Here is a 26,808-nt window from a genome sequence, read left to right on the forward strand (position 1 = left end):
AAATCATCAGTAATGCCATCTTCCCACTAGATAAAACACTTGAATTTATTTTGAAGAACTGAAGAAATTATCAGATTTTGGACATATTATTTTCTCTAACAAGTACAGAACGTTAGGTTTCCCATTTTCATCAGATAGTGGGAACCTTCTGGAATTAGTGGCCTAGTGGTTGTGGTGTGAAAAAAAGCAATAGCTCACAAAGTAAGGATGATGAGCGTGTTGGAGTGTTGTCTGAGGATACACAGCAACTGAGGGACCTACTGCACACGTTATCTGAGTGCTGGACCATCCTTTTTTGCTACAGCCTGTGAGCACTGAGCAGGCTGGCTGTTTTTTTGCTGATGTTGTCCTAGCATATGGAGTTTGCAAAGGTCAAACAATTTTCTCTTTAGGAAATTGAATCAATGGGTGTGTCCCAATAATCTCTCCTTTCTCCCGAAGTGTACACTTGTTCACATTCCTTCATGGATTTGAAAGGAAATAACTTGTATATGGAAACTATCTAGCCCATTCCTACACCAATCCAATGTTTTTACATTTCTGTCGAGTAGTGAAAGAGTGTACTCTTTAGGACGTACCCATTCTGTAGTGTCCTTGATATGAAGTCATAGTTAGGTATTGTCAAGCATAGTACAATTGTTGGAGGTGGATTGGTGTTCCTTAAACCCAATAGGAACTGTTAAAAGCTGGGCCACTGGCCATGTAACCAGGAGAAGAGAACAAAAAAGGACCATGAAGGAACAACAGACTTTTCTATCTCCTCTGTACTCTTATGTTACTTATCTGACCGTTTAAAGTTTACATTAATGTGTTTGTTCTAATCTTGCAATTCCTATGCAAAAGTTGACACTTGTTCCTTTGATGATTTTCCCCCAGACATGTTGGAAAGACAATTTTCCGCCAGATTCCATGACTCCACCATTATACCATATACTCTAATGTCACTTAAGCTAACTTCACTTCAGTTAATAACTTTTCTCATCAATATCGTGTTTTATTTATTTATATTTTTTAAACATTTTTTGTCATTTAGCAGACGCTCTTATCCAGAGCGACTTACAGTAGCGAATGCACACATTTCATAAAAAAAATTCCCCGTACTGGTCCCCCGTGGGAATTGAACCCACAACCCTGGCATTGCAAACACCATGCTCTACCAACTGAGCCACACGGGACCCAACTGAGCCACACGGGACCACCATCTATCATATTCTGACAGAGATTTTAAACAAATGTAATTTACTGTACTGTATGTAATGTCTGTTCCTTATGTGAAGGCCTGGAAGAATTCTCTCAGCTGTAGTCATGCATGCCTGCCCTGACGTCCGACCTTACAGCTGTGTGTGCATGGGGGTCACAAGATGAGTGTGTGGGGATGGCAAATCAATAGCATCCTTTTACTCCTCTCTTTCCCCATATCCTCCTTTCAGTGCCCTAAGCCTCATACCAAGTCAAAGTATCTACGCTCGTAGCAGTCCACACACGCTGGGAAACACTCGTGCTTGCTCTATATTACTGTGGAAGCTCATTGTCCTTCTTCTGCATTCCAGAGCGTTTCAGTCAAACAAGCCTGAGACATTATTGAGCTATTGGGGTAGAAATACAAAGGTCTCAATGGTTGAGAACACCGGTCACAATGAAAATACCATAACCTAGGTTTGTGTGGGAAAACATAGTATTGTAATGACCCTGGAATTGATAAGCACAATTATCCTAAGGGAGCTAGCTTTCTAGGAGCAGTGATAACGTGTCTGGCTCTGGACCCTAGGGTACTGGGGTCAAATCCTGTTTTGGAACCTCGTGCTACTCCCTTGTTTTGTTACAGTATGCTCAAAGGTTTAAAGGTTGAGTGAGTACAATTCTTCCAATACAATAAAGCAAAATACCGAATGTACTAAAACACCATAAAACAAAATAACATGCATGCAACTCACTATATACTCAAATCAGGTTAAAAAACAAATCAACAAATTATTCAGTTATGTATGGACACAGGTAGTGGTATGAGTAGGCCTCTGCATCCTTAAATCCTTTATACTTGGAAGTTCTCATTTTACAGAGAAAAGGGGTGATTAAAATAGAAGCCACATGTTCTTTTTCACACAAGGTGCATTCAATGGGAAATATGTATGTAGCTGACAGAACTTACCATTTGAGTTGCCTTACGTTGGTGGTGAGATTGTTCAAACTGCACTACATGTGACCCCTCATGTGCTAACAACATTGCTAATGGCTCACTAAATTCTTCCCACAGAGCACCTGACCGACCACACTGCACAGCACAGCACAGCACAGCACAGCAAAGATACCACCATAGAACACTGGCTTAGACAAAGCCCACACAAACCAGAATGAAACTAGCTGTGCGTTTATGATGAGAGAAAAACCTTTATCTCAATTTGGTAAAATAATGTTTCTGAAGACACATTCAACTGAAGAGGCATTAAACTGTCTCTAACCTGGCTTTGTACAGTTACAGTATTACCATTTACACTCAAATGAAGGCTACAATGGTTCATTTTCAGCACATGAAATTCAGCACTAGATGGAGGCCAGAATTTTGGATGCAGGTCACACATTGCTGGCTGTAACTGTCAACTATCTCTCGCTCCCTCTCTCTCTCACACACACACACACACACACACACACACACACACACACACACACACACACACACACACACACACACACACACACACACACACACACACACACACACACACACACACACACACACACACACACACACACACACACACACACACACACACTTGGGACAAAAGGTTGATCCACTCTGGGATCAGAGAACAAAGGGAATGAGCAAACAACACCTGAGGCATGTCAGGAATTTGAACATAAATAGGATCAAATCAACAGGAAAAGCGTGAGACTTTTTGTTTGATGATTGGAATAATGTTGCGCGTGAAAGTCTAGAGGAATAATGAGTCAACATGTCTCAGAGTGCAGACAATTGTCACAATGTAACCTGTGAGAGCAAGAGGAGGGCAATTCAATCATTATTTACCAGTTTCCAATGGAATGATGACATAAGCAGCAGCCAGATGTAGGACAGGCAGAGGGGACAGGTTCACAGAAGAGTATATAGCATTAGCTACTTCCTTGAAAGCAATAACTTACAAATGTCTTGAGGGAAAATCAACATATGAATCTCAACTGAAGGTGATTATAGGCGCCTTAAAAGTTTACTTTTCACAGAAATGCCAGACTGACAGACTGTAAAGAAGCTTTTCAAGAGCCTAATGCTGCATTCATAACCAAGTGGGAAGGTGGTATTTACCACATATGACTGTGAAAAATGAAGTTGAACGACCCTCCAATTTATAATTACTAACGTCTATCATCCCTGAGCTCTGACGTCAACTACTAAGGAAATTACCTCGATAACAGAATTACCGGCAGATAAATGTAACACAGCATTATCTATACAAAGATATATCTATTAATATGGTTTTTGAACACTATAATGTGTTTACAAGCTTGAAAGCTGTAGTTTTAGTTCATGGTTGACGCAGCTTGTTTGCCATTAGCCAATCTGCGTTTCACAACAAGTTCAAAGCACGTCCCAGTCTGTAATCCCAACATGTTTCAAGCTGACCACCATTGTCCCTGTTCCCAAGAATGCCAAAGTTACCTGCTTAAATGACTATTGTACCTTAGCACTCACAGCTGTAATTATGAAGTGCTTTGAAAGGCTGGTCATGACACACATCAACACCATCATCCCAGACATCCCAAACACCCTGGACCCACTCCAATTTGCATACTGCCCCAACAGATTCACAAATGAAGCAATCTCAATTGCACTTCCCACTGCTCTCTCCCACGAGGACAAGAGGATAAATAGCTATGTGAGAATGCTGTTCATAGACTTCAGATCAGCGTTCAACACCATAGTCCCCTCCAAGCTCATCATCAAGCTCGGAACAATGGGACTGAACATCTCCCTCTGCAACTGGATCTTGGACGTCCTGACGGGCCAGCCCCAGGTGATGAGGGTAGGCAACAACACCTCCGCCACGCTGACCCTCAAAATGGGGGCCCCTCAGGTGTGTGTGCTTAGTCCCCTCCTATACTCCCTGTTCAACCACAACTGCATGGCCATGCACGACTCCGACACCATCATCAAGTTTGCTGATGACATAACGGTGGTAGGCCTGATCACCGTTGGTGATGACACGGTCTACTGGGAGGAGGTCAGAGACCTGGCAGTGTGGTGCCAGGTCAACAGCTTCTCCCTCAACGTCTGTCAGATTTAGGATCTGATCGTGGACTACAGGAAATAGGGGGGAGAGCACACCCCCATCCACATCGAGGGGGCTGTAGTGGAGCGGGTTGAGAGTTTCAAGTTCCTTGCATCCACATCACTGAGGACTTAACCTAATGTAGCAGAAGTAAAATAAATGCCTGACACTAGATCCCCCCCCCCTACATACTGGTCTTGACGAGGGAAAAAAACTGGAGGAGTTAAGAGTGGTGTCACCTTGTTCATGTCCAAAAGCAAAAGTCACATCACAGGCTCTCTTTCCATTTCCCCTGAAAACCGGAACATTCGGTTGTTGGGGACTCGGCATAGGCTACTAAGGACTTAACGTGGTCCACACACACCCGCACAGTCGTAAAGAGGACACGACAGCACCTCTTCCACCTCAGGAGGCTGAAAGGATTTGGCATTTGCCTTCCGATCCTCAAAAAGTTATATAGCTGCACCATTGGGAGCATCTTGACTAGCTGCATCACCGCTTGGCAACTGCACCGCCCTTGACGGCAAAGCGCTGCCATCCAAGACCTCTATATCAGGCGGTATCAGAGGAATGCCTGAAAAACTTCCAAGAACTTCAGCGATCCAAGCCATAGACTGTTCACTCTGCTACTGTCCGGCAAACGGTACCGAAGCATCGGCTCTTGGACAAACAGGCTCTGAGACAGCTTCTACCCCCAAGCCATAATGCTTACCCGGACGATCTGCATTGACCCTTCCTTGCACTGACTCTATGCACATTTACATTTACTAACACTTCATACAAACCCACACACACACATACACTACATAAGCACACACACACACAGACGCACGTGCGACACACACACACTTTCATCCTCATCATATGAAGCTGCTTCTCTGTTCTTTATTTTACTCCTATTATTATCTATCCTGGCCTCCCGAGTGGTGCAGCGGTCTAAGGCACTGCATCGCAGTGCTAGAGGCATCACAACAGACCCGGGTTTGATCCCGGGCTGTGTCGTAGCTGGCCGTGACCGGGAGACCCTTGAGGTGGTGGACAATTGGACTAGCGTTGTTAGGGGAGGGTATGGCTGACTGGGATGTCCTTGTCCCATCGCGCTCTAGCGACTCCTTGTGGCGGGCTGGACGCATGCATGCTGACTTTGGTCGCCAGCTGTACAGTGTTTCCTCTGACACATTGGTTGCGGCTGGCTTCCAGGTTAAGCTCCCTAACTACCAATTGGGGGAGAAAGTTTACCCCTGCCTTTATGTACACATCTACCTTAAATACCATGTACCCCTGCACAGTGATTAATTATTGTGTATTTTAATTCTTGCTTAATTCTTGTGTATTTTATTCCTCTTGTGTTACTACTTTAGAGCTCATAAGTGAGTATTTCACTGTAAAGTCTACACCTGTTGTGACAAATAACATGTGATTTGATTTTGAACTTCACAACTGGTAATTACCAGCTTCCCACTTGGTTATGAACACAGTATAAACCATACAATTAGGAATTAGAATGGATATGAACCTTCTTATGATGGTCCAAAGGTCAGCCATGTTGGTCAGGGAGTTGGTCAACCATGGTTTTTGTTTATTTATTTATTTTTATTTCACCTTTATTTGACCAGGTAGGCCAGTTGAGAACAAGTTCTCATTTACAACTGCGAGCTGGCCAAGATAAAGCAAAGCAGTGCGACAAAAACAACAACACAGAGTTACACATGGGATAAACAAATGTACAGTCAATAACACAATAGAAAACTCTATGTACAGTGTGTGCAAATGTAGTAAGGTTAGGGATGTAAGGCAATAAATAGGCCATAGTGGAGAAATAATTACGATTTAGCATTAACGCTGGAGTGATAGAATTGCAGATGATGACGTGCAAGTAGAGATACTGGGGTGCAAAAGAGCTAAAAAATAAATAACAGTATGGGGATGAGGTAGTTGGGTGTGCTATTTACAGATGGGCTGTGTACAAGTACAGTGATGGGAAAGCTGCTCTGACAGCTAACGCTTAAAATTAGTGGAGGAGATATAAGTCTCCAGCTTCAGTAATTTCTGCAATTCGTTCCAGTCATTGGCAGCAGAGAACTGGAAGGAAAGGCGGCCAAAGGAGGTGTTGGCTTTGGGGATGACCAGTGAAATATACCTGCAGGAGCGCGTGCTATGGGTGGGTGTTCCTATGGTGATCAGTGAGCTGAGATAAGGCGAAGCTTTACCTAGCAAAGACTTGTAGATGACCTGGAGCCAGTGGGTTTGGCGACGAATATGTACAGAGGACTGGCCAATGAGAGCATACAGGTCGCAGTGGTGGGTAGTATATGTGGCTTTTGTATCAAAACGGATGGCACTGTGATAGACTGCATCCAATTTGCTGAGAAGAGTGTTGGAGGCTATTTTGTAAATTGCGTCGCTGAAGTCAAGGATCGGTAGGATAATCAGTTTTATGAGGGTACGTTTGGCAGCATAAGTGAAGGATGCTTTGTTGCGAAATAGGAAGCCAATTCTAGATTTAACTTTGGATTGGATATGCTTAAAGTGAGTCTGTGTCACGACTTCCATCGAAGTCGGCTCCTCTCCTTGTTCGGGCGGCGTTCGGCGGTCAACGTCACCGGCTTTCTAGCCATCGCCGCTCCATTTTTCATGTATCCATTTGTTTTGTCTTGTTCCCTGCACACCTGGTTTTCATTCCCCAATCAATCTACATGTATTTATTCCTCTGTTCCCCATCATGTCTTTGTGTAAGATTGTTTGTGTTACATGTGATGCTAGTTGGGCAGGTGAGTGTGGGAAGCGATCGGTTGAAGAGCATGCATTTAAGAGCAGTTGGAGTGGAAGGAGGGATGTATGGAGTTGAAGCTCATTTGGAGGTTTGTTAACACAGTGTCCAGAGAAGAGCCAGATGTATACAGTATGGTGTCGTCTGCGTAGAGGTGGATCAAAGAATCACCTGCAGCAAGAGCGACATCATTGATATATACAGAGAAAAGATTCGGCCCAAGAATTGAACCCTGTGGTACCCCCATAGAGACTGCCAGGGGTCCGGACAACAGGCCCTCCGATTTGACACACTGAACTCTATCTGAGAAGTAATTAGTTGTTAGAATAATTTGTATGTGTTAGGAGAATGACTTAACTGTTCCACTCTGAAATTATAGAATAGGGTGATATGTTTGAGAATCATGGGAAGATAAAATCAGGATATGGGGAGATCGGTTAGGATTGTAAAACTTTGAGGTTATATCCTTTAGTAGGGATGTAAACAGAGTGAAGTTGTAGAGTAGGTAATGGAAAAACATTGGAGGGTTTCAAACCAAGAGGGTCATAAAGGGGGAGGGGAGGTGAAAGCCTTGAAGAATGTGGCAACTTTTATGGTTCTTTGTGGTTAGTGGAAAAGTACTGGTTGTTTGAGAAGGGAGTGGTCTAAAGATAGGAATATATGTGTGTATTATAAAAGGACTGAGTCCTAATTTTTGTCTTTAGAACGTTCTCTGAATAAACTGTACAGAAAGCTGAGTCCTTGCCTAATTATTCTTAACCCAGTGTCTTACAAACCTTGGGGATTAGTCAAAGCTTATTGAATTATCATTGGGATTCAAAATTCCCGTAACATTAGTGAACCAGGCGAGGTAGTCATTAGAGAAACCAAGGCTGTTGAGTCTGCCAATAAGAATACGGTGATTGACAGAGTCGAAAGCCTTGACCAGGTCGATGAAGATGGCTGCACAGTATTGTCTTTTATCGATGATGGTTATGATAACAGTTTGGGTCTAGAGTGTCTCCCTCTTTGAAGAGGGGGATGAGCGCGGCAGCTTTCAAATCTTTAGGGATCTCAGACGATACAAAAGAGAGGTTGAACAGGTTAGTAATAGGGGTTGCAACAATTTCGGGGGATCATTTTAGAAAGAGAGGGTCCAGATTGTCTAGCCCAGCTGAATTGTAGGGATCCAGATTTTGCAGCTCTTTCAGAGCATTAGCTATCTGGATTTGGGTGACGGAGAAGCGGGGGGGGGGGGGGGGGGCAAGTTGCTGAGGGGGGTGCAGAGCTGTTGGCCGGGTTAGGGGTAGCTAGGTGGAAAGCATGGCCAGCCATAGTAAAATGCTCATTGAAATTCTCTATTATCGTAGATTTATCGGTGGTGACAGTGTCTCCTAGCCTCAGTGCAGTGGGCAGCTGGGAGAAGGTGCTCTTATGGACTTTACGGTGTCCCAAAACCTTTTGGAATTAGTGCTACAGGATGCAAATTTCTGTTTGAAAAAGCTAGCCTTGCTTTCCTAACTTACTGTGTATATTGGTTCCTGACTTCCATGAAAAGTTGCATATCGCGGGGGCTATTCGATGCCCATCGCAGTACGCCACAGGATGTTTTTGTGCTGGCCAAGGGCGGTCAAGTCTGGAGTGAACCAAGGGCTAAATCTGTTCTTGGTTCTACATTTTTTGAACGGGCATGCTTATTTAAGATAGTGAGGAAAGCACTTTCAAAGAACAACCAGGCATCCTCTACTGACGAGATGAGTTCAATATCCTTCCAGGATACCCGGGCCAGGTCGATTAGAAAGGCCTGCTCACTGAAGTGTTTTAGGGAGCATTTGACAGTGATGAGGGGTGTTCGTTTGGCCCATTACGGATGCAGGCAATGAGGCAGTGGTCGCTGAGATCCTGGTTGAAGACAGCAGAGGTGTATTTAGAGGGCAGGTTGATCAGGATGATATCTATGAGGGTACCCATGTTTACGGATTTAGGGTTGTACCTGATAGGTTCCTTGATAATTTGTGTGAGATTGAGGGCATCTAGCTTTCCCTGTAGCTCAGTTGGTAGAGCATGGTGTTTGCAACGCCAGGGTTGTGGGTTCGATTCCCACGGGGGGCCAGCACAGAAAAAAAATAAAAAATGTATGAAATGTATGCATTCACTACTGTAAGTCGCTCTGGATAAGAGCGTCTGCTAAATGACTAAAATGTAAATGTAAAATGTAGCTTAGATTGTAGGACGGCCGGGGTGCTAAACATATCCCAGTTTAGGTCACCTAATAGTACAAACTCTGAAGATAGATGGGGGCAATCAATTCACATATGGTGTCCAGGGCACAGCTGGGGGATGAGGGGGTCTATAACAAGCAGCAACAGTGAGAGATTTATTTCTGGAAAGGTGGATTTTTAAAAGTAGAAGCTCCAACTGTTTGGGCACAGACCTGGATAGTATGACAGAACTCTGCAGGCTATCTCTGCAGTAGATTGCAACTCTGCCCCCTTTGGCAGCTCTATCTTGACGGAAAATGTTGTAGTTGGGGATGGAAATTTCAGAATTTTTGGTGGCCTTCCTAAGCCAGGATTCAGACACGGCTAGGACATCAGGGTTGGTGGAGTGTGCTAAAGCAATGAATAAGACAAATTTAGGGGAGTTTGCCAGTGCTGTGATAAGATATTGTGTAAAACAATGAATGTGAAGAACGTATCTGCACTCTATGTGTGTTAGCTGGCTAGCCAGACAATTTTATGTTTCTAATTATCTGCCAATAAGCCAACATTCCATTCAATCAATGCAGAAAAGTTGTAAATGCAACATGTACTGATATTGTATCATATAAAAGCATTCACAACTTTCCTAGGGTGCATTCTTAAATTCACTCTGCTATCTACTCCGATTTCAGACCACTCTCGTCTGGGCGTGCCAGAGCGCAGAATAACCAATGAATTTATGAAGTTGCAACACCTGTTGAGTATGACAGGTGTCAGTAAACGTCTGCAAAAAAAACGTAATTACATTTTTTAAAGCCCAGAGCGCACTCTGCGCGCACTCTGGCAGTCCAGAGTGAATTTATGAGCACACCACAAGAAAACTAAATCTGAGACATTAATGGTCTGTTTACATATATTTTAGAGGCTATTTGTACAGAAAATGTGTAGAAAGCCTGTATAAACTGTATTTATAATTATATTACTATATTTTAGTTTGGCTATAATTCTATTACACAATTTCTGATACATCACATGCCTTACTTTTATTTCGCTGCACAAGTAAAAGCAGGAAATGCATTTGTAGCTCCCTCCAGTAACCACGAGCACAACCGTTCCTTGATTTTAACTGGCGGCTTTATTCTGTAGTTTTACTCAGAATTATCACCTTCCGTGAGAACTATAAAGTAAATGAAAATACAGTTAAGTACACTCTTACAACCTTCTTGTCTTACGAGTGACTTATTAGCTTGGTATAACTCTGAAGTGCTTCCATACATAAACAGTTTAGCCGGAGCTATAACAGTATCAGATTAAACACATGAATAAAGGAAAAATACCTCATTGGCTGCTTATTACAGAAGGGAGGAAATCAAAACTTCACACTTAATATTCCTGGCATGAATTCACACTTCATCCTTAATTATTATAACGTTATCATCCTAACATACACACGTCAACCTTTGCGAACTACACCCGAAGACATGAAAACTTAGCTAACACAGCGCGGGATTGCCTTCACTCCAAAGGTGTGTTGCTATGATAATGATCCCCGTTACAACAGTTATTAGCCACGTAGCTCCGCTTGTCTTATCATTTCCCCCGCATAGCGAACACGTAAACAATTCAAACAAAAAACAACGACATAGACTTACAGGTTAATTGTCAGTTACAGCATTACCTACAGTGATGCCAACTTAGCAATTTTGTTGCTAGATTTAGCAATTTTTCAGACTACCATGGCAACTTATTTTTCAAACAGCACCTAGCTACAAATTTAGCTACTTTAAAAAATGTATATTTGGAACTTTTTGCAACTTTTGGAAAGTGACTCAAACGCTAAAATGCACGCATTTTCCCTCTAAATGACACAAAAATGATTTTCTTTGTCACACACTCAGTCACAACACACGTGCCTGGCTGCAAAAGTGCATTGTGAGTGACGTCATCAGCAGGCGCTCAGCTCGTCCACAGGCAGCAGAAGGCCTGCAGCAATTTCAGAAAATTGCAAATCATTGTTGGCTTACTCCAGCAGCAGTAATATGCGTTCGACGAGACAAACCCAATGAATATAGTTGGTCACGAATGATTATATCTTGAACAGAACTTACAACATCAATCAACATGTCTCAATAAAAATTGAGTGGGAGTCTGTACCAGAATTTAAAGGGTGGCTGAAGCCAGTAATTGGGGATGATTGTCGGGCATACAGTGCGTACTGCAAATCAGACATGCTTGCAAAAATGTATGACATCAAAAAACATTGTGCTACAGCAAAGCATATAAATAAATCAAAACCGTACAACCCCGCAACGCAGTCTACATTACCACAGTTGGTTAAGAAAGTGGATAACTGCAAAAGCGCAGAAGCTACTATGGCAATGGCCATTGCGAAGCATTGTTCGCTGCTAGCATGCGACCATTTAGGTATGGCTTGCAAAGCTGCCTTTTCAGATTCTGTGGCAGCAACAAACTTCCAAGTGCACAGAAATGATTAGGGGAGTACTGGCTCCTTATTTTCTCAGAAGGGTAACATCAGATGTGGGGGATGAGAAGTTCAGTCTCCTTTTGGATGAGTCCACTGATGTCAGTGTCTCGAAATACCTAGGTGTGGTGATTCGGTATTTCAGTGCTAAAAGAAGAACCTATGTGTACACATTTCTCGGGCTGGTTGAATTGGAGGGGGGCGATGCCAGATCAATAGCAAAGGTGGTAGTTGAGTTTCTTGAGAAGTGTAACTTTAAAAAAGAGAATCTTCAGGGTATTGGCACTGATAATGCGTCTGTGATGACTGAGGTGCACAACAGGGTGCACAAGATTTTAAAGGAAGAATGTGTATTGCCCAATTTGGTACTCATCCCCTGTGTGTGCCATTCTTTACAATTGGCTGACAGTGCAGCATCCAAAAAAACCATCCCTAGGAGTGTTGAGTACTTAATCAGGGAAACCTACAACTGGTTTTTGATTTCCCCAAAACGGTGTGAGGCATACAAAGCAGTGTATGCCACCATTAACTGTGGCCAGAAACCCCTGCAGATCACCAAAGTGTGTGCCACACATTGGCTATCGATTGAGCCTGCGGTAACTCGTATATTGAGCCAGTGGGAAGAACTGAAACTCCACTTTGTGTTGACCAAGGCCAGTGAGCATTGCTACATGGTGGATGTGCTCTACGCCATGTACAGTGGGGGAAAAAAGTATTTGATCCCCTGCTGATTTTGTACGTTTGCCCACTGACAAAGAAAGGATCAGTCTATAATTTTAATGGTAGGTTTATTTGAACAGTGAGAGACAGAATAACAACAAAAATATCCAGAAAAACGCATGTCAGAAATGTTATAAATTGATTTGCATTTTAATGAGGGAAATAAGTATTTGACCCCCTCTCAATCAGAAAGATTTCTGGCTCTCAGGTGCCTTTTATACAGGTAACGAGCTGAGATTAGGAGCACACTCTTAAAGGGAGTGCTCCTAACCACAGCTTGTTACCTGTAAAAAAGACACCTGTCCACAGAAGCAATCAATCAATCAATCAGATTCCAAACTCTCCACCATGGCCAAGACCAAAGAGCTCTCCAAGGATGTCAGGGACAAGATTGTAGACCTACACAAGGCTGGAATGGGCTACAAGACCATCGCCAAGCAGCTTGGTGAGAAGGTGACAACATTTGGTGCGATTATTCGCAAATGGAAGAAACACAAAAGAACTGTCAATATCCCTCGGCCTTGGGCTCCATGCAAGATCTCACCTCGTGGAGTTGCAATGATCATGAGAACGGTGAGGAATCAGCCCAGAACTACACGGAACGATCTTGTCAATGATCTCAAGGCAGCTGGGACCATAGTCACCAAGAAAACAATTGGTAACACACTACGCCATGAAGGACTGAAATCCTGCAGCGCCCGCAAGCTTCCCCTGCTCAAGAATACATTTACATGCCCGTCTGAAGTTCGCCAATGAACATCTGAATGACTCAGAGGACAACTGGTGAAAGTGTTGTGGTCAGATGAGACCAAAATGGAGCTCTTTGACATCAACTCAACTCGCCGTGTTTGGAGGAGGAGGAATGCTGCCTATGACCCCAAGTACACCATCTCCACCGTCAAACATGGAGGTGGAAACATTATGCTTTGGGGGTGTTTTTCTGCTAAGGGGACAGGACAACTTCACCGCATCAAAGGGATGATGGACGGGGCCACGTACCGTCAGATTTTGGGTGAGAACCTCCTTCCCTCAGCCAAGGCATTGAAAATGGGTCGTGGATGGGTATTCCAGCATGACAATGTCCCAAAACACACGGCCAAGGCAACAAAGGAGTGGCTCAAGAAGAAGCACATTAAGGTCCTGGAGTGGCCTAGCCAGTCTCCATACCTTAATCCCATAGAAAATCTGTGGAGGGAGCTGAAGGTTCGAGTTGCCAAACGTCAGCCTCGAAACCTTAATGACCTGGAGAAGATCTGCAAAGAGGAGTGGGACAAAATCCTTCCTGAGATGTGTGCAAACCTGGTGGCCAACTACAAGAAACGTCTGACCTCTGTGATTGCCAACAAGAGTTTTGCCACCAAGTACTAAGTCATGTTTTGCATAGGGGTCAAATACTTATTTCCCTCATTAAAATGCATATCATTTTATAACATTTTTGACATGCGTTTTTCTGGATTTTCTTGTTGTTGTTCTGTCTCTCACTGTTCAAATAAACCTACTATTAAAATTATAGACTGATCATTTCTTTGTAAGTGGGCAAACGTACAAAATCAGCAAGGGATCAAATACTTTTTCCCCCACTGTACATGGACAAGACCAACTATGTCTACCTGACATTCTTGTAATTAATCCTGTCCGACGTACTAGTTGCAGTGAAGTCATTTGAGGGAGAGCAAACAGATCCTGTCAAGCTTTTAGACAATCTGGTACACCTCTTAACATCAATTTGCAGCAGAGTAGTCAACCCCATGGCAAAAATTGATGTCCTGAAGGATGCAATTGATGGACATCTCAGTCCATCACCATTCCTTGGGTACCTTTGAGAGCATGGTGTACCAACTCAGTCTTGTGCCAGAGGACAAAAAGCATACAGCATTCAGCTTTAAGGCCACTCCATCCTCTTCTGCTGGTTCCAGCTCCGTGACAATGCAGTTGGACAGTGAAGATGAAGTGGATTTCCTTGCCAATCTATGATTCATCATATTTACAGTACATATGCAAGGAGTTAACTTTCTGGAACTGGCGGAGACACACAGCTGATGGTGGCAGTGTGCACTGCAGTGTGAGCGAGAACAGTGGCAATATTTGGAGGAAACCAGTTAGCAGCTATCCAGCCAAGCAGCACAACAACCTGGAAAGAGCTGGAGAGAGATGCCAAGCACACACATCATTATTTGAGTTAAGTTGCTTGTTCAATAAGATAGCATATATATACCTTGCTATTAGTTTGTACCTATAATTGTTGATCAGTTAGGTAGCATGTTAACTACCAATACACTGCTTAAAACTATAACTGTTCAAAATATGTAGGTTTACTAGTTCAAAATAAAATAAATAAAGTGTAATTGTTCAATATATGTAATGTGTAATTGTTCAATAATTCAATGTGTTGTGTTTATAAATAAAAATATCTGATCATAAAAAATGTGTTGTGTTTATATTACTTTTACAAATAAAAATATGTGATAATAAACATACAAATCTAAACTAACAAATGTCAAATCATATTTTTCGCCGAGATGGCCTGTCAGTTTGAGTAACGTCATTGTGTAGTCCTACGTAATGACGCAGTTTTACGTTTTTACGTCATCACGCAATGACATCACAACGTCATTTAGCAACTTTTAGCAACATTTTACATTTTACATTTTAGTCATTTAGCAGACGCTCTTATCCAGAGCGACTTACAGTAATGAATGCATACATTTCTTACATTTTTTTTTTTTGTACTGGCCCCCCGTGGGAATCGAACCCACAACCCTGGCGTTGCACACACCATGCTCTACCAACTGAGCCGCAGGGAAGGCTTATCGACCTGCCGCTAGCAACTTCACCTGAAAATGAGTTGGCAACACTGATTACCTATGCCTCTACTGCAATTCATTCCAATTAGACTGGTTTTGGATTTCTCCCTGACCAAGATAGCTGCCATTTTCGCACCATTCTGGAACTTTGAGGGATCGTGACATATCCCCTCTAGTAATTTAATAGGATCTCTATGGCATAAACCCAGCTGATTCTCACGGAAAACAGGGTCCAATCACAGAGTTTCCAAACCCAGAGGCGCAAGATTGTAAGACTTCCGGGAATGCTCAAGAAACAGACCAAACAGACCAGGTTGGGACTTGAGAAGTCGATGAGAGACGTGAAACATTATTCCTTAGTTGTTAATTTTCTCAAATCTAAAGGCACAACCTAGATTCGAGCCAATGTCTTCAGTAGTTGAACATGTTATTACTCCAACCTCGTGAAAGTGACAAACTGACGCAAAACTCAAAAACGATTTTATATCGAAGGAGTGCCTTTGTGTTGACGGCATGCACATGCGCAGTTTGGTGCGAGGGGTCCGTTAGACAGTTACTTGACTTATTGGAAGCATAAGTATTTACAACAATGAATTGAACGTGTAGACCCGATTAAGTGTTTCTGTGCATGAGTTTATCTAGCTAACGTCACCATGACATCGTCTACTACAAGAGTGATCGGGTAATTCTATTGGAGAAGCAGTTTCAGCCAAGCTTCATACTGCACTGTCTTTGGTCCAATGTTCCATCCATTCACCGTTCGTTTCTTTCCTGAATGTGCGTCTCAGTTGTAATATTTTGATCATTGGGCTGTCAGTGATTGGTCGTATATTGAAAATTGGGCGGTTCTCTAGTTCATCCAAGGCGTGGCATAAACAACGCGGGAACTGGCGGGTTCTGTTACTTTTGTTTCGAGTCGAGTGTTACAACCCGCTCAACTGATTCCTTTTATTTATTGTGTGATAATCCTGATGGGCTCCCGCTCCAAGTTGTTCCTGGCGAAACACGTTGGAGGCAACGTTACAAAGTTGCAGATTTATTCACAAAAGTTTAGTTAGTTCGCATGCTAACGTTAGCTTGAATTTGAGGCAGCTACTGCTGTTAGTTAACGTTAGCTAGCTAACGTTTTTCTTTGTTTTCAAAAATACAGCGGTTTGTATTAGATGATAGCTCTCTAGCTAGCTAACCAAAACAGAACTTGTGTGACATGGAATCATTTCAGAAAGTAGAAAAGATTGGAGAAGGGACGTACGGAGTGGTGTATAAGGCAAAGAACAAAGTCACTGGAGAGACCGTTGCCCTCAAGAAAATCAGACTAGACACGTAAGTAGTGTTTGACTGACAGCTAGGTTAGCTGGCTATCGTTAGCCAGCTAATTGTCACCTTGACAAGTAGCTGGCTCCCCCGTCGCTACCTAGTTGGCTATGTCGCTACCTAGTTACTTGACCTGAATTGATAACCAGTGAGTCTTGAAAGTAGCCCATGTTATGCTAGCTTATAGCTAACTACCTGGATAGCTTAGTTAGCTTTTAAAGCTTTGTACGACAAACAAGTCACTGTCTTAACAGCTACTGCTATCATATGGCATTGGTCATATGGACTGTAACGATCTCATAAGTAGATCCAGCTATTTAGAAGTAGAAATCACATCCAGACACAAAGAAAAAAAAGGTATTATTAACTGCACTATGTTATACACGTTACACAATGGATGGGCCCCATGCAATGTTCAAATTAATTTGGCTGACTTTGTGAGGAATGGGATAATAGTGTGATATTATGCCTTCTTAGGGAAACAGAGGGAGTACCAAGCACTGCCATCCGAGAGATATCACTCCTCAAAGAGCTCAGCCACCCAAATATTGTTGAGTATGTACCATTGAGTTACTTATGTTAAACACCAGCTTTCTCTGTTAAATTGTGCTTAAATTGACATCTCTATGTACTTTCACCTGACAGGCTCCGTGATGTCATCCACACAGAGAACAAACTGTACCTGGTTTTTGAGTTCCTACATCAGGACCTCAAGAAGTTCATGGACTCCTCCTCAGTCTCTGGTATCGCTTTGCCACTAGTTAAGGTATTCAGACTGCACTGCACATGCAATTTGTTTAGACTGACCAAAAAAAACAATAGGCCTTTAAAGGAACAAGTGATGCATTTAGCAGACACTTTTATCCAAAGCAACTTAGTCACGCCTGCATAGCTTTTCCATGTGGGTGGCCCCAGGAATTGAATGCAAAACCCTGACATTGCAAGTGCTATGCTCTAATTGAGCCATACAGGACCACAGTGCCCCCACTGTGATTTGAGACATGTTTCAAGCCCACTTGGGTCTTTGTCAGGTGGGCATATCATCTAACTACTTTGCATTGTTATCAAGGTGGAAAAACCCAGGTGAAAAGTACATGTATGGCAATTGTTTGAATATTTACCAACTAACAATGTTTCTGTATGTGTAATGTTGTGGTTTTGTTTTTTACCAGGTTGTAGTATAATTCTGTTCTGGATTTTGTATGCCAGTGCTACATACATTTTGTCAGCAGAAATGATAACAATATGGTAACCTATCAGGTTGTGTGACTGTCTGTATCCCTATGAATCTAATTATGGTGTGTGTGCTGTTTGTTTGCAGAGTTACCTGTTCCAGCTGCTACAGGGCCTGGCCTTCTGTCACTCCCACAGGGTTCTCCATCGGGACCTGAAGCCCCAGAACCTGCTCATCAATGCCCAGGGGGAGATCAAGCTTGCTGACTTCGGCCTGGCTAGGGCTTTCGGGGTGCCTGTCCGCACCTACACTCATGAGGTGAGGTATACACCACACTGTATTTTGCTGTGTGGTTTTTAGTTGGTCAATGGCTAGCAATATTAGTGTTTCACTTGTGTTATGATCCTGTGAGCATCTCATGATTTTTGAGCCAATGATAGGGAAACTAACATGTATTAACATTTCTCAGGTGGTAACTCTATGGTACCGAGCTCCAGAAATTCTCTTGGGCTGCAAATACTACTCTACAGCTGTTGACATCTGGAGTTTGGGGTGCATCTTTGCTGAAATGGTACATTTATTGTCTGGCTATAATATTTTGCCGCTTTAACATTTTATAAAGCAAGGTCTCACTTCATCTCCAAATGTTCTAATTCGTTCTTCAGATCACTAGGAGGGCCTTGTTTCCAGGTGACTCCGAGATCGATCAGCTGTTCCGAATCTTCCGTACCCTGGGTACTCCGGATGAGGTGGCCTGGCCAGGGGTCACCTCCATGCCCGACTACAAGCCCTCCTTCCCAAAGTGGGCCCGGCAGGAGCTGTCCAAAGTGGTGCCCCCTCTGGATGATGACGGGAGAGAGCTTCTTGGGGTGAGAACTCTAACCACATTGACCACTTTAATGATGTTTTGGTATTGGGCTAGTACCAATAAGGTTAATAAAATGTAATTACTTAATTAGTGCTCAGAGCTTCACACTTTTCTGTCACTGGCCGATTAAACATTTAATAGATCGTACCTTATTATGACATTTTCTTATTCTTCCAGCAAATGCTGGCCTATGACCCAAACAAGAGGATATCTGCTAAAAATGCCCTCGTCCATCGGTTCTTCCGTGACGTCACCATGCCAATGCCACACCTACGACTGTGAGACATGCAGACTGACAGGGACAATACATAGCGCAGGGTCTTTCCATGAGACCTCTGAGCATAAGGACTGCCCCAGCTCTTATCCACACCTGAATAGTACAGTCCAGAAGATGGGAGAGATCACAGGGAAATATGGGTGCCATTCCAAATATCATTCCAGCAGCTAAAACCAGCGTTTTATAAATTAGATGTCCTGTGAGTTTTTTTTCTTTTCTTCTACAGCTATGAGTGCTTGTTATGTAGTGGAGAATGGATTGGAAAACTCCACAATTGTTTCAGCGTTCAATTTGTATTGAATGGGTTCTGTTTAGATTTTATCAAACTTGTTATGCCAATTTTATAAATGTTTAATGATTATACATAAAGATAAACTTGTTCCAATTCTTCTATTGTCTTTTCAATTCATGCAATTTTGTATATTTACAGGTACTATATGTGGTTAACATTCACAATCCTGTGCCAACTTTTGGCAAGCTCTGCAATTGACTTAGGTTAACATTGTGTGACAATATGAAACATATGGTCTGTTATTTTGAAGATTTTTCATCAATGCTTGACATAGGAAGTTCTATAGTATAGCCACAAACAAAAGGAGGGTTAGTTACAAGTAAATTGTCTTTGAACAATCGCAACATGTAGTGTTGATCCCATGTCTTGAGCTGAAATAAATACAAAAAATCCCAGAAATGTTCCATATGCACAAAAAGCTTATTTCTCAGATTTTTGTGCACAAATGTGTTTATCCCTGTTAGTCAGAATTTCTCCTTTGCCAAAGCCCCTTTTGTGGGGAAAAACTAACTCTGAATGGCTGGCTCCCCACTCCCCATGGCTGCAGCCCTGCCCAGCACAGGAGGTTGGTGGCACCTTAATTGGGGAGAATGGGCTTGTGGTAATGACTGGAGCGCAGTCAGTGGAATGGTATCAATTACATCAAACGCGTTGTTTCCAGGTGTTTGATGCCATTCCATTAGCTCCCGTCCGGCCATTATTATGAGCCATTTTCCTCTCAGCAGCCCCCAGCCAAGTGAAGTCCATAGATTAGGGCCTAACGAATTTATTTCAATTGACTAATTTCCTTGTATGAACTAACTCAGTAAAATCTTTGAAATTGTTTTATGTTGAGTTTATATTTTGTAGTATATGAATCACTTAGTTGCTGAGGGAATTACATTTTGATTTATTAAAATCTAGTAAAGTATCGGCAGATGGCAGCACCACTGAACTTTTTCAGCATTTATACCGTTTCGCACGAGAGTAGACATGCTGCGTACAGCCAATCATCGGTCGTTTTATTACGCATTTCCGCTCTTACCCGATACAAACAAGATGGCCGACGTTGTTGAAATCCATAAATTGAAGGTGAGAAAACAAAAAACGGAATACAATTCAATGTATACGGAATTATTCATAATCTAACTTTATGTAAAATTGACAAGTGATTGAAAATATGCTCATTTTACGGTTTACAACACTAGCTAATGTAGTTGTGTGGTAGTAATGCAGTGTGATATGCATGCAAATGGAAGCTAGCTAAAAGTTATCGGCTGATGCGCTAACTAGTTTCAGTAGTTAACGAGATATATATTTTGTCAAAGTTACTTTTCGTAGAAGGTTTAGGAGAATTTACGCAACAGGCTATGAGAATTCGATTAAGGTTAGGAAAATGTTTAGGGTTAGCTAACTAAAGGGCCTAAAAACAACGTTTTTTAAAGTAAAAAAACTATCCCATCTAGACATAAGCACATATTAACGTTAGTAGGCTTACGTTACTGTAAAACACAGCACGTCGTCAGTTTAACAGCTATCTGAACTAATTAATTTAGCTAGCTAAATACATTCTACCTTACAAATTAATACGTTCGCTAGCTAACGTTAGTGTGCAATGTTTGCTCTATAGCCAGCTAGCTTACTTTTATTGAGCTCGTTATTATTGGTTGGATAGCTAGCAGTTATTGACATTATTATTGTCTGCCCCTGTAACACCGTATAAGGCAAGTTATTGTACATTTCACTATCTGTACTGTAGGCCTAGCTTGGTCTGTTGTCAAATTGCTGCATTGAGTTGTGTGCCAAAATGGTTTACTCATGTGGTAGCCATGTGCCTTATTATAGCACTGATTTGGTTCGTTGGTTGTAGTTTACCTTTAAAAAAATATATACATTTAATCAATGTTAATTTGCTACTGTATTATATGCATACCCTCTCCACTAACAAAGTGTTATACATTTGTTGACCCTAACTTCACCTTCAGTTGGCTGAGCTCAAGCAGGAGTGTGCTGTGAGGGGATTGGAGGTGAAAGGAAACAAAGGTGACCTTATTGGACGGTTGCAGGCATACCTTGAGGAGCATGGTATGGTGGACTTGACTTTCTTGCATTAACACTCACTAATTTCTTAATAGTGCTGAGTGTACAATTTAAATGTGTATGTTTTTTTTTTCCTTGTGCGAATGCATAATGTTTCCCAGCCCTGTGAATGTTGACATGGATGGTATCATGAATTGTCTTGATTTTTACAATAACTGAATCTTAGTTTGATAATGTACAGTGTATTCACACCCCCTGACTTTCCACATGTTGTTAAATTGCAGCCTTATTCTAAAATGGATGAAATAGTTTTTTCCTCAATCTACACACAATACCCTATAATGACAAGGCAAAAACAGGTTTAGAATTTAACAAATGTATTACAAATAAAAAACAGAAATTACATTTAAATAAGTATTTAAATCTTTAGTCAGTACTTTGTTGAAGCACCTTTGGCAGCGATTACAGCCTTGTGTCTTCTTGGGTATGACGCAAGCTTGGCACACCAGTATTTGGGGAGTTTCTCCCATTCTTCTCTGCAGATCCTCTCAAGCTCTGTCACGTTGGATGGGGAGTGTTGCAGCACAGATATTTGGAGATATCTCCAGAGATGTTCCATCAATCTCTGGCTCAGCCACTCAAGGACATTCAGAGACTTGTTCCGAAGCTACTCCTGTGTTGTCTTGGCTGTGTGCTTAGAGATGTTGTCCCGTTGGAAGGTGAACCTTCGCCTCAGTCTGAGGTCCTGAGCAGGTTATCAAGGATCTCTCTGTACTTTGCTCTGTTAATCCTTTCACCTCAATCTTCACTAGTCTCCCAGTCCCTGCCACTGAAAAACATCCCCACAGCATAATGCTGCCACCATCATGCTTCACCTTAGGGATGGTGCCAGGTTTCCTCCAGACGTGACACTTGGCATTCAGGCCAAAGAGTTCAATCTTGGTTTCATCAGACCAGAGAATCTTGTTTCTCATCGTCTGAGAGTCCTTTAGGTGCCTTTTGGCAAACCCCAAGCGGGCTGTCATGTGCCTTTTACTGAGGAGTGGCTTCCGTCTGGCCACTCTACCATAAATGCCTGTTTGGTGGAGTGCTGCAGAGATGGTTGTCCTCGTGGAAGATTCTCCTATCTCCACAGAGGAACTCTGTTAGAGTGATCAGCGGGTTCTGAGTCACCTCCCTGACTTAGGCCCTTCTCCCCTGATTGCTCAATTTGGCCGGGCGGCCAGCTCAAGGAAGAGTCTTGGTGTTTCCAACCTTCTTCCATTTAAGAATGATGGAGGCCACTGTGTTCTTGGGGACCTTCAATGCTGCAGACATTTTTTTGCTACCCTTCCCCAGATCTGTGCCTCGACACAATCTTGTCTCAGAGCTCTACGGACAATTCCTTCAACCTCATGGCTTGGTTTTTGCTCTGACGTACACTGTCAACTCTGGGACCTTATCTAGAAAGGTGTGTGCCGTTCCAAATCACGCCCAATCAATTGAATTTACCACAGGTGGACAGACTCCAATCAAGTTGTAGAAACATCTCAAGGATGATCAATGGAAACAGGATGTACCCGAGCTCAATTTCGTGTTTCATAGCAAAGGGTCTGAATACTAATGTAAATAAGTTATTTATGTTTTAGTTTTTTTTATACGTTTCAAAAATAGTTTTTGCTTTGTCATTACGGGGTATTGTGTCTAGATTGATGAATGTTTTGTTTAATCCATTTTTGAATAAGGCTGTGACAATGTGGAAAAATTCAAGTGGTTTAAATACTTTCTGAATGCACTGTATGTAGCATTATTCACTCTGACAAGTGAAGTATGCATTCTCTAATGTAATATGCTCAGATAAACATGATTGTTTTTATAGCCAGCTTGTTGGCTTGACAATGTGAGGAAAATATATATTTAGCATGTTATGTTCCAGAAGATGAGGTGAATGAAGAGGAGGTCTTGGGAGAGTTAGAGGTAGGAATACTTTACTATTACAATATTTCTGAATATTTTTAAATTTGTGAAGGATTTGTGGAGATTACGTGTGTATTTACAGGACGATCCTAAAGAGGAGGAAATCAATGAAAGACCTGCAGAAGAGGCAGCAGAAGAGGCAGCTGTACCTGAAAAGTCAGTACTCTATTTCACTCACACCTACCTACCTATAGAATATTTTATGTCCTAATGGTTATTATGTGATTGAAGTAGGCCTAATCACTGTTATCATGATTCTCATGGTAAATTCAGCAGTTTTTCAACATTCCATCATATTTTCTTAATTCAGTGATAAGATGAAGCTTGATGTCAGCATGTTATTTTTGTTGTCTATGATTGCAATTCCTGATCAATTTCTGTTGTCATATGTACAAGACGTCTTTGGGGGATTATTACAATAGACAGGTTTCCAGTGATCCATGTTTGTTCGACAAAAGCAATGTTGCAAAAATCATTGGAAACAGCAGATATAGAAGACATATTCTAAAGAGCATACATTTTTATCAGTTCTACAGGGGTTGATTTTTCTTTTGTTCAACTTTATTGCGACAAATGAAGATGTAACTTTTTCGAATAAATAATCATTGCCGACTAATTTTGAAGGTACGTGGGGCACGTGATGTCATCATGTATCTAAAGCTCCTCTCCACATTTAATTCTAAATGGCTACAGCTTGCAAAATAAAATAAATTCACTATAAAAATGTTTCTTTGCAGGACGAGGTTTGTCCAGACTTTCACGAATGCCTGAATTTGTTTAACTTGCTTTTCTGGTTGGCCGACAAGTTTCACCGTCCAATTATTTCCGATATAGCCTACAGGAGATGGCACGGACTGTGGCGATACGTTGGCACCGATGATGTACACTATATATACAAAAGTATGTGGACACCCCTTCAAATTAGTGGATTTGGCTATTTCAGCCACACCCGTTGCTGACCGGTATATAAAATTGAGCACACAGCCATGCAATCTCCATAGACAAACATTGGCAGTTGAATGGCCTTACTGAAGAGCTCAGTGACTTTCAACGTGGCACCGTCGTAGGATGCCATCTTTCCAGTAAGTCAGTTCGTCAAATACCTTCCCTGCCAGAACTTCCTCGGTCAACTGTAAGTGCTGTTATTGTGAAGTGCAAACGTCTAGGAGCAACAATGGCTCAGCCGCGAAGTGGTAGGCCACACAAGCTCACAGAATGGGACCGCCAAGTGCTGAAGCACGTAAGAGTAGTTTGTCCTCGTTTGCAACACTCACTAATGAGTTCCAAACCACCTCTGGAAGCAACGTCTAGCAGAAGAACTGTTCGTCGGGAGCTTCATGAAATGGGTTTCCATGGCCGAGCAGCCACACACAAGCCTAAGATCACAATGCCAAGCGTCAGCTGGAGGGATGTAAAGCTCGCCGCCATTGGACTCTGGAGCAGTGGAAATGCGTTCTCTAGAGTGATGAATCACGCTTCACCATCTGGCAGTCCGACTGACGAATCGGGGTTTGGCGGATGCCAGGAAAACGCTACCTGCCCCAATGCATAGTGCCAACTGTAAAGTTTGGTGGAGGAGGAATAATGGTCTGGTGTTATTTCATGGTTCGGGCTAGGCCCCTTAGTTCCAGTGAAGGGAAATCTTAAAGCTACAGCATACAATGTCATTCTAGATGATTCTGTGCTTCCAACTTTGTGGCAACAGTTTGGGGAAGGCCCTTTCCTGTTTCAGCACGACAATACCCCTGTGCAGAAAGCAAGGTCCATACAGAAATGGTTTGTCGAGATCTGTGTGGAAGAACTTGACTGGCTTGCACAGAGCCCTGACCTCAACCCCATCAAACACCTTTGGGATGAATTGGAATGCAGACTAGACTGCGAGCCAGGCCTAATTGCCCAACATCAGTGCCCGACCTCACTAATGCTTTTGTGGTTGAATGGAAGCAGGTCACTGTCGCAGTAGGAAAATGTTCCAACATCTAGTGGTAAGCCTTCCCAGAAGAGTGGAGGCTGTTATAGCAGCAAAGGGGGCGACCAACTCCATATTAATGCCCATGATTTTGCAATGAGATGTTTGACGAGCAGGTGTCCACATACTTTTGGTCATGTAGTGTAAATAAACCATTGATTGGCACATGAGAATTATTAGAATATGGCAAATATTAGTCAATTATTACATTCTATCCACCCTGGCTTTCACAGGCTACCTGAGACATGAAACAGATAGGTGGGAGGGCATACAGGCTGTCGCCAATGTATTTATGCGCAATTACCCTAAATGAGTAACTGAAACAGTTCTGCCACTACATTTAGAAATGAGTAGTAACGGAAACAGTTCTGCCACTACATTTTTATTCAAACTTTTTTTGGGTGGTGGTGACGTCATTATGTCCAGCTGTTTTTTTTCCAGACAAGTTAGTTAAATGTTAACGCACCCTTGCAGGCAATTGTCACATTTTATTTTCTACGCTAACTTTCGAATACTTGACAATCACTGGACAAGTTAATGCAAACATACTGTAGCTACTGGCTGTGGTCCCGTGTGGCTCAGTTGGTAGAGCATGGTGTTTGCAACACCAGGGTTGTGGGTTCGATTCCCACAGGGGACCAGTACGAAGAAGAAAAAAGTATGAAATGTATGCATTCACTACTGTAAGTCGCTCTGGATAAGAGTGTCTGCTAAATGACTAAAATGTCTGTGCAGTGGTTTATTTTTGACCAGTAGAGGGCAGGCTAGGTTTACAGTTTTTCACTGGATACTGTATTCACTGCCCTAATGGTTTAATTCAACTAATCTTTGTTCTTGCTTTAGGGATGCTGAGAAGAAAGTTGTGAAAATCACTGCCCCAGCAGCTGCAGATGAGGTATGTAGTAGCATGATGCACAGAATAACTGGTGTATCAATAGATTTAAAATCATTATTTCCCACCATGTTATTCTCATCAGCTCTAGTAATTCACACTCGGTATTGGAAACCTTGACAGGATGATTGTGTACCTGCCCTATTGGCACTACATTGATGAGGTGTACTTGTATGAATCTTCAACTTGTATTTGTGTCCATCACAGAAGCTGCAAAAGAGGGCGGAGCGTTTCAACCTGCCTGCCACTGCTAATAGTAAGAAAGAGGCCCGCGCTGCCAGGTGAGCCCCTGGACTGAATTCCACATTATAATGGATCATCTGTTGACTTTGGATAAACTAGTGTTGTACGTCTTGCATGTAGACATCAGCAATGTGTCACACTTTTGACCCTTCTCTTGACCTCAAATTGATGAAATATAGTAGTTAACAAACAAGGTTTGGTCATTACACAGTGAACAATGTCAGGTAGTTACATTAAAAGAATATCGAAGATATTATATGTGGCAATAATCTGCCCCATGGGCAAGTCATATTGGTCTGACTGTTGAAAGCATAGTAAAATGGATGTTGGAAAGATGTAGGTTGTGTGAGTGAATATGAACTGAATTGATCTGATGTTTGTCAGGTTCGGTTTACCAGTTCCAACGCCGGCTTCCATATTGGGTGAGTTGGATTTTTAGCATTTCATAGGTCCTTCAGCATGACCAGTCCAAAGTGTGTAATTCATCAGATTTGTTTTCTTTGTCTATTAGGTGCACCAGTTGCGAATAGCAAACCAGCTGTGAGTATCAAGGGGGGTTAAATTCATTTTTTATTTTCCTACTGCA

The 26,808-nt window shown here is 42.3% G+C and overlaps 2 protein-coding genes across 3 annotated transcripts in view; both read left to right on the forward strand.

Annotated features, from left to right (window-relative positions):
- Nucleotides 1–16,119: 16,119 nt before the first annotated feature.
- cdk2 (cyclin dependent kinase 2) lies at nucleotides 16,120–19,538 on the forward strand. The gene is made up of 7 exons (NM_001141734.1): nucleotides 16,120–16,541; nucleotides 17,010–17,087; nucleotides 17,178–17,298; nucleotides 17,854–18,024; nucleotides 18,176–18,277; nucleotides 18,372–18,575; nucleotides 18,752–19,538. The coding sequence occupies exons 1-7, from the start codon at nucleotides 16,426–16,428 to the stop codon at nucleotides 18,854–18,856; spliced, it is 897 nt and encodes a 298-aa protein (NP_001135206.1). The 5' UTR covers nucleotides 16,120–16,425; the 3' UTR covers nucleotides 18,857–19,538.
- A 570-nt stretch (nucleotides 19,539–20,108) lies between these two features.
- The window catches only part of LOC106583276 (SAP domain-containing ribonucleoprotein), a 63,712-nt gene continuing 57,012 nt past the window's right edge, over nucleotides 20,109–26,808 (forward strand). Inside the window, exons 1-8 of one of the 2 annotated variants that reach the window (XM_014167244.2) lie at nucleotides 20,109–20,214; nucleotides 21,108–21,207; nucleotides 23,078–23,118; nucleotides 23,201–23,274; nucleotides 25,931–25,982; nucleotides 26,187–26,260; nucleotides 26,607–26,644; nucleotides 26,734–26,762. In XM_014167244.2, the coding sequence (XP_014022719.1) occupies nucleotides 20,116–20,214; nucleotides 21,108–21,207; nucleotides 23,078–23,118; nucleotides 23,201–23,274; nucleotides 25,931–25,982; nucleotides 26,187–26,260; nucleotides 26,607–26,644; nucleotides 26,734–26,762 (507 nt within the window). In that variant the 5' untranslated portion in view covers nucleotides 20,109–20,115. The remainder of the gene's footprint in view (nucleotides 20,215–21,107; nucleotides 21,208–23,077; nucleotides 23,119–23,200; nucleotides 23,275–25,930; nucleotides 25,983–26,186; nucleotides 26,261–26,606; nucleotides 26,645–26,733; nucleotides 26,763–26,808) is intronic. The other variant, XM_014167245.2, reaches the window with a different exon arrangement.

The sequence above is a fragment of the Salmo salar genome, chromosome 22 (genome assembly GCF_965601325.2).
Source record: "Salmo salar chromosome 22, fSalSal1, whole genome shotgun sequence".
Classification (NCBI taxonomy): Eukaryota; Metazoa; Chordata; class Actinopteri; order Salmoniformes; family Salmonidae; genus Salmo; species Salmo salar.